General features: G+C 40.9%; 1 protein-coding gene across 2 annotated transcripts in view; it reads right to left on the reverse strand.

The window, feature by feature from the left end:
- The window catches only part of pld5 (phospholipase D family member 5), a 46753-nt gene that overhangs the window by 15179 nt on the left and 16792 nt on the right, over nt 1-14782 (reverse strand). For both annotated transcript variants that reach the window (XM_023828151.2, XM_023828152.2), the window contains exon 2: nt 3152-3288. In XM_023828151.2, coding sequence (XP_023683919.1) covers nt 3152-3288 — 137 coding nt within the window. The remainder of the gene's footprint in view (nt 1-3151; nt 3289-14782) is intronic.

Consider the following 14782-nt stretch of genomic DNA (forward strand, 5'->3'; position numbering starts at 1 on the left):
TTAATCTGGTGCTATGTTAAGTGAGCCAGCATGCAGCAAAACTATGCACCTCTGGCTTTTATAGAACGCTGAGGCACATCTGTTAGTGAGGAACTCTCCAGTATATCTGGACAACACTGAAAGTGAAGGTATCACACTGAACCAATGTGTACACTTTCTTGCATTGCACTAAATATAATTACGCAATTCGTTCCCATCCTTAAGAAAAACAATCTAATTGAAAGGTCTTGTGCTCAGATTTACAGATGACATCCCTTTCCATCACCTAAAGTGTATTTCCATGATATCCATGGTCAAAATAAAAAATAAAATGGTCAAACTTTAGAAATCAGCTAAAAAAGATACCAGTAGACACCAGTGGCAACAGTATTGATTAAAAATTCTTACTGTGCTGTTTCAGTACTGGTGCTAATCATAGTTTGGAGAACCACACTCAGAAGTGTTAATGTATCACCCAGCAGAACACTCCTAAACACCCTGATATATTAAGCTGTACCTCTTTGTAACTGCTCGACAACTTTGGATTCGCTTATCAATGAGATTCATCTGCCGGTATTATTTACTTACAATTAATTCAGTAAATTATAGTTTTCACCACACACCTGTATAACAAATTGCTCAGTGTATGTTTTTTTACTCTTGTATCCATCTTTATTGCTGTACTCTGGTCACATGAAAAATGAACAGAAATCGGGATACAAGTCTATATTACTAATGCCCTGTACACTGTAAGAGAACCAACTCAACTGTAATGGACACGGGTCAATAGCTATTTCTTCAGAATGGATGTTTAAAACAATCTAATTAATCAGACACAGCAGGATTAAATCTACGCCTCTGCTTATTGAGGTGACATCACCTAGGTATAGCCGGCGTTTGGCCTGAAGACCGGGGCTCATGTTTCTGATACATCTCAGCAGTTTCTTTGTTATCTTTACCCAGGACTTTGATGAGTCATGTAAACATAGATCTCACCTTTTTGCTTGCAAAGACACTCCACAAATTTGCGGCTTTACCAAGCACGGGATTTTAAATCTCATTTATTGCCATTGATCACTTCAAACTCTTGCAGACTGGTATGTTTTGGGTCAAACCAGGGATAGAGGGCAAGTAGAAACAGCCGATTAGATGGGACTGACTTAGGGCCAAATTGAAGGAGAGCTTAGCAACAGCCGCCCCAGAGGGGAAAGAAATGGTCAGAAGGTTCTTGATAAGGTTAACCATGTTATTCTCTAATAAATGCTCTGTTGTCAAGGGGATCAAAAGGGGTCTGACAACGCAAAGGCAGGATTTATTACACATGGATTCATTATTTGCTTTTTATTTTTTCTCCCCACAAATGAATGAATGTTACATTTACATAGTGCTTTTCAAGACACCCAGAGTGCTTAATAACCACAAAACCACCATGATCCTTCTTAGAGATGGCTTGAGAGAGTCATGTCTGCTATCCACATAAAGATAAATGGTGGCACAGATCCAAAATGGCAAAAAAACAAAGTCGTGCATTTATAAACCATCTGATGCTGAGCTACATGCAAATGTTAAATGGAAAAAATCTCACATAATCCCTCAGAGGTTTAGATTTACATTCAAGGGGCCAAGACTCATTTGTCTTTGCATCGCAGCATAAGAAGCTGGAATTGCTCCGGACACCCCCGGGGATTTCAGGTGGCACAGACTTTGTTATAGCTATTCTACCTTTTGAAAGTCCTAAAGCAGCGAAGTGTGTCGCTAAACAGCAGGAGAGCTAAACCCAGAATAGAACCCAAGCCTGCTCTTCCACCCAGAGTTCCAAGAGCAACCCCAAACGTTGATGTAACAAGGAAACCCGGCGGGACAAGTTTATTTTAAGCCACGTCTTGTGTTGGAGGCTCCAGTTAACAAGCACCCGTGCACTGATTGCCATGCCATGTGCCAAAACTGACAGTGGCAATAAATTATTATTTTTTAAATAATCAGAACCAACCAACAATAGTGCAAACAGAAGATCCTTTGAACAACTTCACTGCTAGTGAAAAGATCCGGGAACAAGCACCTTAGATTCAATTTTAAATGAATTCATACATTTAAGACACATTAAGCTATTTCTGCCAACTGCAGGCAATTGGGCTAAATATGTAAAAAACCTATTAAGCTTTTTGACTAATGGTTGACTGAAAGCATGACCAACAAGTAAAGGAAAAGAAGACAGTGGAGTGTGAAATAACATCCAAATTGCAAAAAACACATTCAGGGATAATTAATTACTACTACCAACCTCAGAAAGTGAGAGGGGGAAGAGAGACAGAGTCTTTTTCTGCACAATGACTTTCAAAAAGTGTAATCTTTAAAAATAGTACAAGGGGAACTAGTGACTCAGTCCAACACTATATACTTGAGTCCCACATAGAAAAGCCTTAAAACCAGGTCTACACTGGCTAGGTCTACAAACACCCAAAACAGTATATAATTTATTTCATGTATGAAAATATATGCTGATTTTAACCATTCTGATCAATATTATATTGCTAACAGATTCAGAAGTGTATTTTTTTCTCTCAAACATCTTATTGATAAGTACACAAGACACTGCCATTTCAGCATTGCCACTAAACCAATACATGGTCAATTTATTCTGTATAGACCGAGCGAGTCCTTGTCCAGTCAAAGCAGCAATCGGTGACAAGGACTGCTGAAACTGGTGCCACCGTAGCACTAGCCCATCAACGAGCAAAAAACATAAAATGCCACATTTCAAAAGGGGCTGGAGAGAAACAGTTTGTTAGAGAAGCAGACACATCCACTTAGTCACAGAAAACTAAGGCTGCCACAGAGAAAAGCCCTCGGCCACACAGAGAGGAATCAATTTTAACTGAAAAAAATAAAATGTTTGGAATTAACCGTGCAGCAAGAAAGATGTCCGAATTTCTGATGGTTGCTAGATCCACGGAATGTGAGGCTGGGCTTTTCAGCTAGTAGCTGACTTGGCCATGTGCCGGCCAACTGACAGCCTCCAGCCATCGAATTAGCAGCGGAAACGAACAGCAAGCGCACTACACCCGGCCTTGAAAGCCTGTTTACGGCCTTCATGAAACATTACAGCTGGTTGTTGAAGTTCCCTTGAAAATGGCCCTACTGTTATCGTCTCAGCAGAAATGAAGCTCCTTACCGACATTCGGTGCTGCAGTTGTCCTCTGTGATGCCGTCCTCATCTCCCCCCCAAATGTCCACAGCAGAGAAAATCAGGGCCACCAGGACGGCGAAGCAGCACACTAGTGCGAAGATCACCACGCATTTCTGCTGAGACTAGGGGAAAAAACATGAAAGGTGTCACACACACAGATTTTTACTATTTTTATTCACCACTGTGAGCATCACAGCCTTTACAGCTGCTTGGATGGTTCACCATCAAATGCATGAATTCAGTGATGCACAAATGAAGAGAAGCATCACCTTCACTTATATGCTCAGAAAAATCGCCTTCAGAATGGTGTATTTCAGCTAACAACTTACATTTTGAGTAAAGCTGACACACTACAGTAGATATTCAAATGTGAAATCCAAGAACCATCAGACAGAAACATTTCCTTGTCATCCCGTGACCCCTCCCTCATTCGGTGACACAACTGATACACTTGGGGCACCTGAATAAATGTGTGACAGACTCATTATACTACAGCCGCATTACGAGGGAAGTTTATATTCCTGGAAGATTGGAAAGGCTGCAATTATAATGAATTGTAAAATAAATCTCACAGACATTCTGACAGCTGGAAGAAAAATAGATGAATGAGAATTAAGAGACTGGCTAAATCCAACCTTTGTTTCAGTCTGATCAGTACCTACTCCAACTGATGTCTTCATCTATGAACAAAACATGCATATATCAGCACGTAATTAATCTGCAAACAGCTCCTGTGTATTGAAATGATGGAACAAAAGATAGACTCTTATTATTACTGTACTACAAAAGTTGGGCTAAAACCACAAGCACACAAAGCTCTCCTAAGAGGTGAATTTCATCAAATTAAACAAGTCAAATTACTTACTGATCTTAAGACATCACTATATATAAAAAGCTCATTATCTGTATTTAACTTTTTCTGTGGTTTATTTAAATCTGGGTTTTTAATGATTTTCTGTGACTTGTCACTGTGGACATCTCACATTTGCCTAGAGAAATCAGAAAGACACATGCCATATTTTGCTTGTTTGTAGAACAAGAGGGCATCTTTAATTAGCTCATCTGGCTCATTAACCCTGGATGTCATGTTTGAGCAGCGGGTGGATGTTCAGCTTTCAATGCCGTGGGTCCATAGGGCAAGCTGCTGATCCCTCACTCCAGGCCAGTTCTGAATAAGACAGCTTCTATCAGGTTCAAGCGTGTGAATACATTTGCGTGTCTGCAACATAGCTATGCTCTCCAAAGTACTCCAGTAACTAGTGATATAACCAAGGACATTTTTCTTCAATCAACCCACAATCAATCCACTCCTCTTGCGATCACCATTGTGTGTCCAGCCAAAACAATCAACAGAAGATTTAATAATGGTCTCATCTGTCCGTCTGTGCAGTACCTCCAGATGTCACAGACCACTTGGTTAATGGGTTCTGTCATGATCCAGAATAAGGAACTAAAACCTATATGACTGCACAGGCACCAATAAGGAAAATCAATTTTCTCAGCATGTCATGAAGTGTTTTTATCAACAAAGCTTTGACACTGCTAAAGCATCACCCAGTTCACAGCATGCAGACATACGTATTATTCAAACTTCAAAAGTTGCAGAGTAACCAGCATGACCGATATGCACATCTGCATCATTTCACTTCAGACAGACACATGCTGAATGAGAAGAGCATTTGCTACGTGAAGATCCTGACCCAAATCATTTCTCTCAGACTCTGACCACAAGCAGAGACTCAGATGAAGCTGGTCATTGTGTTGTTCTGTCAGAGCACAATGCTTGGAAGGGGGTGAACAGCACATTTACAGGCTCTGCTTTATTATTCCTAATTAGTCATAACCCATTATCATCTCTGTAATGAGAAAACAGAATACAAATAGATGCTGAAGCAATGAAGATATGATGAGTCATGAGGGTAGAACTCAGGTTTGATCTTAGCTTTTATTTGTTTTGGCTCCCAGTGTGATCTTAAACCTAAACTAGGTTAAGTGCCAATAGATACACAGGAGGAGGAATGAAATTTGAAAAAGCACAACAAGTAACAAACATTTCATTATGACTTTAACCAGAGCACATATTAAAGGAAACTGTAACCCGCAATATAGGAACCAAGTTATCAATAAGAAAGCAATTGCAAAATAATTTTCTCACCATATTGCCTGAAAAGATGTACCCGAAAATACAGACTTAATAAATAATAGTTTTATTTTATTAGAGTTATTTAGGTTGTTCTAGGTTTTCTTAGATACTAGGCAGTAATAGACAAGCATGTCATGAGTAACGAATAGTAGCAGTAGGTTTTAAAATTATGCATGTGCTAAATCACCTCCAGAAATCACATTTCTCTGGAACATCTGTCATAGTTAATGCTGTGCATTGATCTTGCAGGTTGTTAATGTGAAGTAGAATTATCCAACCAAGTCAGTGCATAAGGTAAGCTGGTCTGTTAGAGCTTCTTCTGAAGAGTCGGGGAAGTCAATGCCTAGGCTAATGCAAAAGAATAGCATAATAAACATAATAAAATATTCATTGAGTGGTAAGTGTGGTGCTGTTTTGCTCTGATTGTCAAGTTTTCCTGGAAAATCAAATCCTCAACTGCAGATTTATACGGTAAAATTCTATATTCATGTATACAGACAGTCATATCTGAACTTACCAAAAATACATATTTTAAGAAGGTTCACCACTGGTTCAGATCCTTATGATATGAGTCGATGTTGACAGATGTAACCCATAAAAAAGGATTACGTCAAATACAGTCTCTGATGCAGTATAACTACAGAATATGTGCATCATACCTGTCAACTTAAAAAGAAGAATAAAATTATATATTAATTGATGGTCAGTCATGTACATAAACAGAAGCAATCTTAATCTTTTTCACATCTTACAGAGAATCGACATGTGAATATAGACCAATTAAAGATATCCTAACTGCACTCCCCATTTATGCTTGCATTGGAAGAATCAGTGATACTCTCATATGTGGTCAGCTGACAGAGCCAAGGAAAACATGGAACAGAGAAGCTGAGGATGAGGACTGGTATGCTATGAAGACCCATGGCAGTGAGACCAAAGGTGACTGACCAAAGCATCTCTGAACATCCCCAGCCAGGTTCTGGAGCTTCCTAAAGCAGAGGCTTGTGTGAAACATTTCATCAATATCTCAACAGACAACCAGGTATTCTGAAGGTGACCAACCACACAGCAGAGGCGGTCAATGCCGCCTCTCCAAACACATGCGCCTTCATGTCTCCTTCTCTGTGTTGTTTGGGTCTAGGTGGAATAAAGCGTAATCCAGATGCCAACGGTGACACACCCACTTCACAGAGTCACCTTGCACTGCCCTCCCCGTCAAGTTTCCTTCTCTGACCATGAAGCCAGTACAGGAAGATTATTAGTTGACAAACAAATAGATTGTGGAAATGTCAAGAAAACAGACAAGACACAGGAAGTCTGCGCTGGCAGGGGGTCTTCTGGGTCCATTTGACTGCCAGCACCGAGCCGTTCCTGGGTACAGGAGCTCCACAGAGGTCCTCCATTCTCATGTCCAGGAGGAGCTCTTAAGGTGCTCAGAAAATGTCATCCAGGCAGCCAAGGTAATGACTGGAACACAGACCAAGGCTTCGTGACTTAGATATCACAAAACGAGAAGACTTGTCCTATCAGAAGAGACATACTGTAACTGAGCTATATGTGCACAGCCCTAATGCAGCAAACAAGAAAAGAAAAAAGTAGAAGCTTCTTAGGACAGTAAAGCAAACCATGGGACAAGGAGATGGGCTGGGTATGGATCTCGATAAGCATCAGCATCAATACAAAGACACAAAAAACTGGCATCAGCTATGAGAAGTCTCCCACATAACACGTTTCTCCTAAATAAACACAGATTGGCAAAACACTAGAAGCTGTCTTTTTACTTCAATCTTAGTCCCAAGTCAATCTGTGGAAAGGATTCAGCTATACCACTATAAGCATTTCTTTTCACTGTAAAATTGATTTCCTTAGTAAAGAAATGTTGGCATTCATAACCGAAGGTCAGTTTTTGACTTAAAAGATCTCAGAAGAATTTGAGTCTTTGGATTATTTGGAAAAATAATGGAAGCTATAATTCAAGTGAAAATGGTAGATTACCTAGATGCAAATAACATTATAAAGGATAGCCAACATGGATTTAGGAGAGGTAGATCCTGCTTAACGAATCTGCTTGAGTTCTTTGAGGAAGCTACAAGTGAAATTGATCACAAAAAGGCCTATGATGTGATTTACTTAGATTTCCAGAAAGCCTTTGATGTTGTCCCCCACAAACGGCTCTTGTTAAAGCTTAAAGCTGCAGGAATTTTAGGAACTGTGGCAGCTTGGATCAAAAACTGGCTAACTGATAGGAAGCAGCGAGTAGTTATTAGAGGCACTATGTCACAGTGGGCCTCCGTTTATAGTGGGGTACCGCAGGGTTCAATTTTAGGACCACTATTGTTCCTAATTTACATTAATGATATTGACACGAATACATACAGTAAACTGGTTAAATTTGCAGACGACACTAAGGTGGGCGGGGTAGCAGATACTAATCAAGCAGCAGAGAGGCTTCAACGGGATCTGGATTTAATTAGCGAATGGGCTGATACTTGGCAGATGAAATTTAACACAGATAAATGTAAGGTAATCCATGCAGGGAGCAGAAATATACAGTACAGATATTTTATGGGTTCCACTGAAATAAAGGTAGCTGATTACGAGAAAGATCTCGGTATGTATGTTGATGCTTCCATGTCCCACTCTCGCCAATGTGGGGAAGCAATAAAAAAGGCGAACAGAATGTTGGGTTATATCTCTAGATGTGTGGAGTTTAAGTCAAGGGAGGTGATGTTACACTTATATAATTCCTTGGTAAGACCCCACCTAGAATACTGTGTGCAGGTTTGGTCACCATACCTCAAGAAGGACATTGCTGCCTTAGAAAAGGTGCAACGAAGAGCTACGAGAATGATTCCTGGTCTTAGAGGAATGTCTTACGAGGAGAGGTTAGCGGAACTGAATCTGTTCAGCCTTGAGCAAAGGAGACTAAGGGGGGATATGATTCAGGTCTATAAGATTCTAACGGGTCTGGATGCTGTTCAGCCAAATGACTATTTCAATATTAGTCTAAATACTAGAACTCGTGGCCATAAGTGGAAATTAGCGGGAGAACATTTTAAAACAAATTTGAGGAAGCACTTCTTTACACAGCGTGTAGTCAGAGTATGGAATAGTCTTCCTGCTATTGTAGTGGAAGCTAAAACCATGGGTTCCTTTAAATCAGAGCTAGATAAGATTTTAACAACTCTGAGATATTAGCTAAGTTCTCCCCAAACGAGCTTGATGGGCCGAATGGCCTCCTCTCGTTTGTAAATTTCTTATGTTCTTATGTTCTTATGTTCTTATGTTCTTTGTGTATATCTAGCAGAAGCAGACTTCTGTTTTATAACTGTCACTGCTGCCACACTCAACCATTGATTTTCTGGATTTGCCTGGCTGGCACTGTGCACATCGATCGTCGTAACACAATTACACATTAACACCAGGATTAACGGCAGATTCCATTGATCAGGTTTTTCTGCCATAGTCAGCAAACACAAGACATACCGTGTTGTAGTCCTCATTCCCTGTTATGTGTAATTAATTTTAAAAATGACAGGCTTAGTGCGGAAGGAGGCAGACATTGTCTTTGTTAGCAGTGGTCTGGTCCACACACCTTCCCAGAGAGCAATTCCCCATTGTATAGGTAGGAAAGAAAAACAAACCTGTCACAAAGAAAACAATGTAATAAATTTACTCCAGAAGGCAAGCTGAAATTTTAATTCAGAAGGGAACATTAACTGGCAACGGCTAGAGAAAAAAATCAATTGAGAAAAAAAGAACAAGAAAATTTCAGATCCTTAAAATAGAGCAAAAAGGATAAAATTATTTAACAAAATAAGATGAGCCAAAACGTATTCAGAAATTGTGTCCCAGTGTCACACAGATAACACTGATCAGAGAAACATCAGCAGATGCTATTTATAAGCTACTTCTCAATGTCACACCAAATATTACTATTCGTATATAAAACAAATTATCAAAGTAGCTAGACGAAGTTTATTTCCCGTCATCAAAAGATTAAAAGTAAGTTGGAAAAAACACAGTAACTACAATCGGATGGTTCGTTGATTCCAATCTTCTTGGTCTCAACCAGTCTCACATCTGCTTTGCAAACAAAACTGCACAAGATCATATTTCTCAGATATATCCCTTAGTCGAATGCAAAAGTAGCTTTTTATTTGGCAGATGGAAACTTCTAGCTCTCTTTATAAAAGGAACACATCCAAGCAGATGAGGGGGAAACCACACAAAAGGGGATCAGACAAACCATCTGTGTACAACCACAGACTGAACCCAGGTTGAACCCAGAGAATACAAGCTGAATAGGATCTCATTTACTATCTAGAGCACAGTGGTGGTAAAGTGGTCTCCATCACTGCATTTTCTTTTGAATATTCATGTTTTGTAACCTTTGCAAGTTACTCACCATATGATGAAGCAGTTGTGGTTTAGTAAGGCGGCGTGGTGGATTAGCGGGTGACATAGTGTATGTGGATGTTGTGGGTTCTCCCTATGTTTGTGCGCATTTCCTCTGCGTTCTCTGGATTGATTGTCTAATGATGAGGAAGCATATTGTATAGGATGAACCTCAGCCTTATGCTCTACGCTGCCTAGGGTGGGCTTCAGTCTCCCCAGGACCCCGGACCAAGATAGGCGGTTGGAAGACAGATGGATGGGCGGAGCACTTCATTAAAAAAATACTCCGTACACGTTACCAGCTTGTGACTGCATCTAGTGGCGTCTATCAGAGTTTCCACAGAGCTTTCATATCCATTCTTCAGCGCCATGCTGCCTTAATGACTAAAGATGGGCCCTCCTGAATAAACAGAGAGACCCCACCTGCTTGGCAAAGCCACAGGCTCACATTTGTGCTGTTAGGTAGTACAGTAATAGGCTGCACTCTGCTGAATAATAAAAAGAAGCATTTTCCCATTTTCTTGCAGGTTCACAGCTTACACAATGGGGAGGCTGAGCACACTGGTAGCAAAAGTGTGGTCGATATAAAAATAAAAGACCTGCAGTAGGTGAAAGGCAAAATTGAACATTGTGCTCTTTTCCCCTGGGGGGTGGGGGTGAGTGGAGGAGCAATGCTAATTATTGTTTCATAGTCTTGCTTGCAGAGCAGTGTTGGGCTGTGAACCCAACGCCTGCACGTAATTCCTTTCATGTGGGGCAGGGTGTCAACAACAGAGCCGATGGGCTCTATCGCCCTGTGATAAACTCAGTTGTGTTTATTCTGTGGAACTGACATGTGGTGGCAATATTACATTAAGCAAGTAGGACATCAAACATGGTTTATTAGAGCATCACAAACATGCAATTAATAAGCAATTAGGCAAGTGCTGGCATTAAAAAACCTCAGGCCTATGAAGACTCAAAGCCAGCTGTCTGGACATGACAACCACACAGTTTTAAGTGGTGAGTGTTTATCAAGCTGCTTGCGACATTGTGAAGGCACGCTGACCTCCCAGATCCCGTGGGCCAAGTGAGGCACCCTGTCATTTGGACAGACACGGCTTCACAGCGGGCAGAAAGTACTCTGCTTAGGTTCAGCAGATGACAGGATGTTAGGACCATACGTTCTGGGACCAGCCGGCTTACCCCGTTTGATCTCTAAAGTGCAGATGATCTCCAGGTTGGCCAACAGCCCACATAGGACAGGGTGAGAACAACGGGTGAATGTTTTCCATGCTGCTCGTGGGTTCATCTCAAAAAACACAGTCCGATATATTACTAGACTGCTTATAATTAATCATTTTTCTTTTTAGATTCTGTTGCTTTAAATGGCTTGGCCTTGGGAAGCACTTCACATAAGTGCAGCTGTGAGATGCCATCTCTAAAGTCCAGTGCAGCCTTCAAGCGCCAAGTGTAAGAAGATACCGATTCAGGGAACTCAACTTGCAGACAAGCATAGCAACTCATTAAGTATGGGCTGCCAAGCAAATACTGTAAACTAAGCTCTACATTAACATAATGCATCATTCACAGGCCTTTTGACAAAAGTGAGTAAAAAGTGATTAATGTCCTTGCATCTTGGAACTTGTCTGGACACATCTACAAGTACAGAATTTTGTATTGCTCTCCTAGAGGCCTGGTCGTGCTGGGTCTGGGTAAAGGGACTTAACAATTTCACTGGACTTCATGATTGGCTAAATATGTGTAAAACATGTAAAAAGTATGTTTTGATCAGTCCAGGTGAACAATGATCATGTCAGTCTAGTTCAAACCTTTATGCATACGATATGCGATACAGTCCTCAAAGACCACGTGCGCATTAAACAAAACATTCAATCTGTTAAAACTGCAGACCTCTGGCATCGCACACAAAACCAGAACAATCAAGCATCTAAAATGAGACAATATTGCAATGTGCTCTGTTACCGTATTACACACAACACTGGCTAATTGGCAACCTTTGGGAAGACCACCGGCAATGAAGAGGTTATGTGGAAATCTTTCGACAGAAAATGAGAGGGGACAGAAACCTGCTCATTAGTTTCTAATCAAGTTCTATCATGAGCTCATCTGCCTGGTATGTTCCAAGGTTCTAGAGGATTGCTTTCAGTCCCTATCACAATTATGCATCATTTCCCATTCCCCGACACAATGTCTCCACAAACAGGAAGCACCATTCTGCACTGAGAAATGGAATTCATAGGCGGCTGTGTTATGTGGCAATTCGATTCTTGCCCTGCCTAGGAAAATAATTTATGACTCCTGCCAGACTACCATGGAGATGTTGACTTTGACAGATTAGGTAAAGATTTTGTGGATCTGATGTGTGAGACCTTATAGTCTAGGGTTGAAGAATCAGACTAAGCACTAGGTATGGTTCAACAGTCAGGCTAGTTCTGTAATATGTAACATCATCCAATAATAATCTAAATAGAGTTTAATCAGCAATGCACAAACACCTGTTTTTTCTGTAGTAACCAGGAACCAATGCTGAATAACAAACATAAATTAATTACATTTGTCCAGATGGATGTAATAAACAGTCATGAGGCTGCTTCCCCTATTCAACTACTGTTTGAAGAAATTAAATGGGCCAGATGAAGGACGTGGCCTTATATTTCCTGAGATGGCTACAAGATGTCCTGTTGACCCCAATGGAATTTGCTCCTGGTTTCTCAAGCAGGAACCTCAATAACATTTGCCATACTCATATTGTGTATTCTGTTGGGAACAGTCTCCCAACAGAGATGTGTTTGTGCCAGGCAGTCAGACTGGTGACTGGCGTGCACTGACACAACAACCAGCAATGATGGTGTGATTCAGGAGCACAGCTGCATTTTCCATGTATGCTGCATACAAAAGCCAAGTTAAACAACCGCTATTGGGACATGTTAAGGTCTGAGGGATGTTGAGGATGGTGGCTTTCCAGTTACTGCCAACACAGCAGAAAGGTCAGGACCATCTGAGGGACATCAGGTCATGGTTCCAGTGGTGCTATTCCAGCAATTGTGAGCTGGTATCTGAGAGGACCGAGTGGTGCAGGAGAACCACTCATGAACCAGTGATCCTACACCATGAGATGTAACCATTCCTTTCATTTTCACTACATAAGTCAAGCTGAATACTATCAGCCTGATCCACTTTCAACACGGCACACAAATAAATAGACTCATAAATAAATAATCTGGCTGCCACAGGCCTTAACTTCTGGGAAGCGGCTAATTTGAATCAGGATGGGTGGAGCATGTGAAGCAGAAGCGAGGGCAGCGACGGTGATTCATTTCCAGTCCACCAAGCATTTCGCCAGGGAAAATTCACCAGTCTGAGTATTTGCAAGTTAATGGGCACCAAAAGACAAGCAAACAGACAATTAAAATAAACAAAACTCTCTGAGGCGAGACCAAGAGCTGTTAATCACACTCCTCACTGACTTGTGGCTGATGGAAGGAGAGAGAGAGAGAGAGAGAGAGAGAGAGAGAGAGAGAGAGAGAGAAGCGGAAGCCTCCTCGGGACGAGCCACAGAATGCTGCCCCTGGATCCTCTCAATCGATAAGTCAATTAAACCTCCATTAGACATACTTGAGAGCCCTACAGATGCCCCGGGGACCGGAGATCCCCCCGGCCCATGCAAATCTGTCCTGAATGGAGGGAAGGAGGACAGACACGGCAGAGGAGTATACTAAATCACAATGACCGACAGTCTCATGGTATCAGCACCCAGTTGCCTCCGGAAACCCAGCATGCTTTTCTAAATGCTGATATCAGCATGATATCTGCCTGCCAGCCCTGAATCCACTGGCGATACCAAGGGAAAAAGTGATCTCGCCCTCTATTTGGGGGAGGTGGACAAAATGAACTAATAAATGCTTGTTATCTTTATTTTTAACCTTATATATTTCTGGCTGATGTGACCAGTTTGGTAACATCCCCTTCTTCCTTTCTTATATCGGTCAAAGTGTTGCATTTCCTCCTTTGTGTCACCGTCAGCAGGATTCTGGGGGGGCCGTGGGGATCCTGAGGCTACACGACTTCACGGTAAAATCTCCAGTCATGCATTGGGGAGGGTCTGTACATTTTTTACAGACATGATAACTGTGACCTGAATTACAATCTCTCCTTACATTTCCCAGCATAACTACCTGCGTACATTAACAGACTATATACAGCTATCTAATTTCTATGTATGATGTACGTGACCGATAAAGATCACTTGGACCAGATCCCAGCAGGTTTCACTTCAGATTGAAAGCATCTGGCAAAGTGCATTCAGCAAACCATCCAGATCATTTCTATTCACAATAACAACAACAACAAATGCATCTTTAAGCTGGATTTTTAATCAAATGGTCACCAAAAAGCCATTATAAAAAGAAAGGAGACAAACTCAAAAGAAACACTGTTTTCTTTTAGTCCCGCAGTCCAGTTAGTGGATGGATGGATGGATGGATGGATGTTTTCTTTCAGGGGGCCTGAGCACCGACATGAAGTGAAGTCTGGTTTCATAAATTATTTCCACAAATATGTATGAATATGATAACACGTGACACATAACTGTTCTCAAGAAGAAATATAGCAAACTCATTTATTTCAGGTAAATATTAAACGGTGCCAGCTGATAGTATTCATGTGGGATATTGACAGTGAGTCTAATTTAAGTGTTTATAATATTTCACACTTTTGTGACTTTCAGTCGTCAGGACTCCAATGACACTGTCCCAGAAAGAGCCCCCCACCTCTCTTTGTGATTTACACTAGAGCAACTCATACCTTGCTTGAAGTCCATATATCATACATTTGATTAAAAAAACTGAGGTGTTTAACTCTTGGTACAGGAGGATAATAAACTATAGCTGAAGTTAATATGTTAACACTTTCTACGAATGCCATGTTTATCGGAATCTATGAACACATACATAACACATATAAAGCATTCATAAAATAAATATCTATAAAAGAAGTATCTATAATGCATTATAGATGTCAGCTTCAAGTAAAGTGTTACCGCTACTATAACACAAAACCTCAAAACGATATTC

The sequence above is a fragment of the Paramormyrops kingsleyae genome, chromosome 3 (genome assembly GCF_048594095.1).
Source record: "Paramormyrops kingsleyae isolate MSU_618 chromosome 3, PKINGS_0.4, whole genome shotgun sequence".
In the NCBI taxonomy this organism is placed as follows: Eukaryota; Metazoa; Chordata; class Actinopteri; order Osteoglossiformes; family Mormyridae; genus Paramormyrops; species Paramormyrops kingsleyae.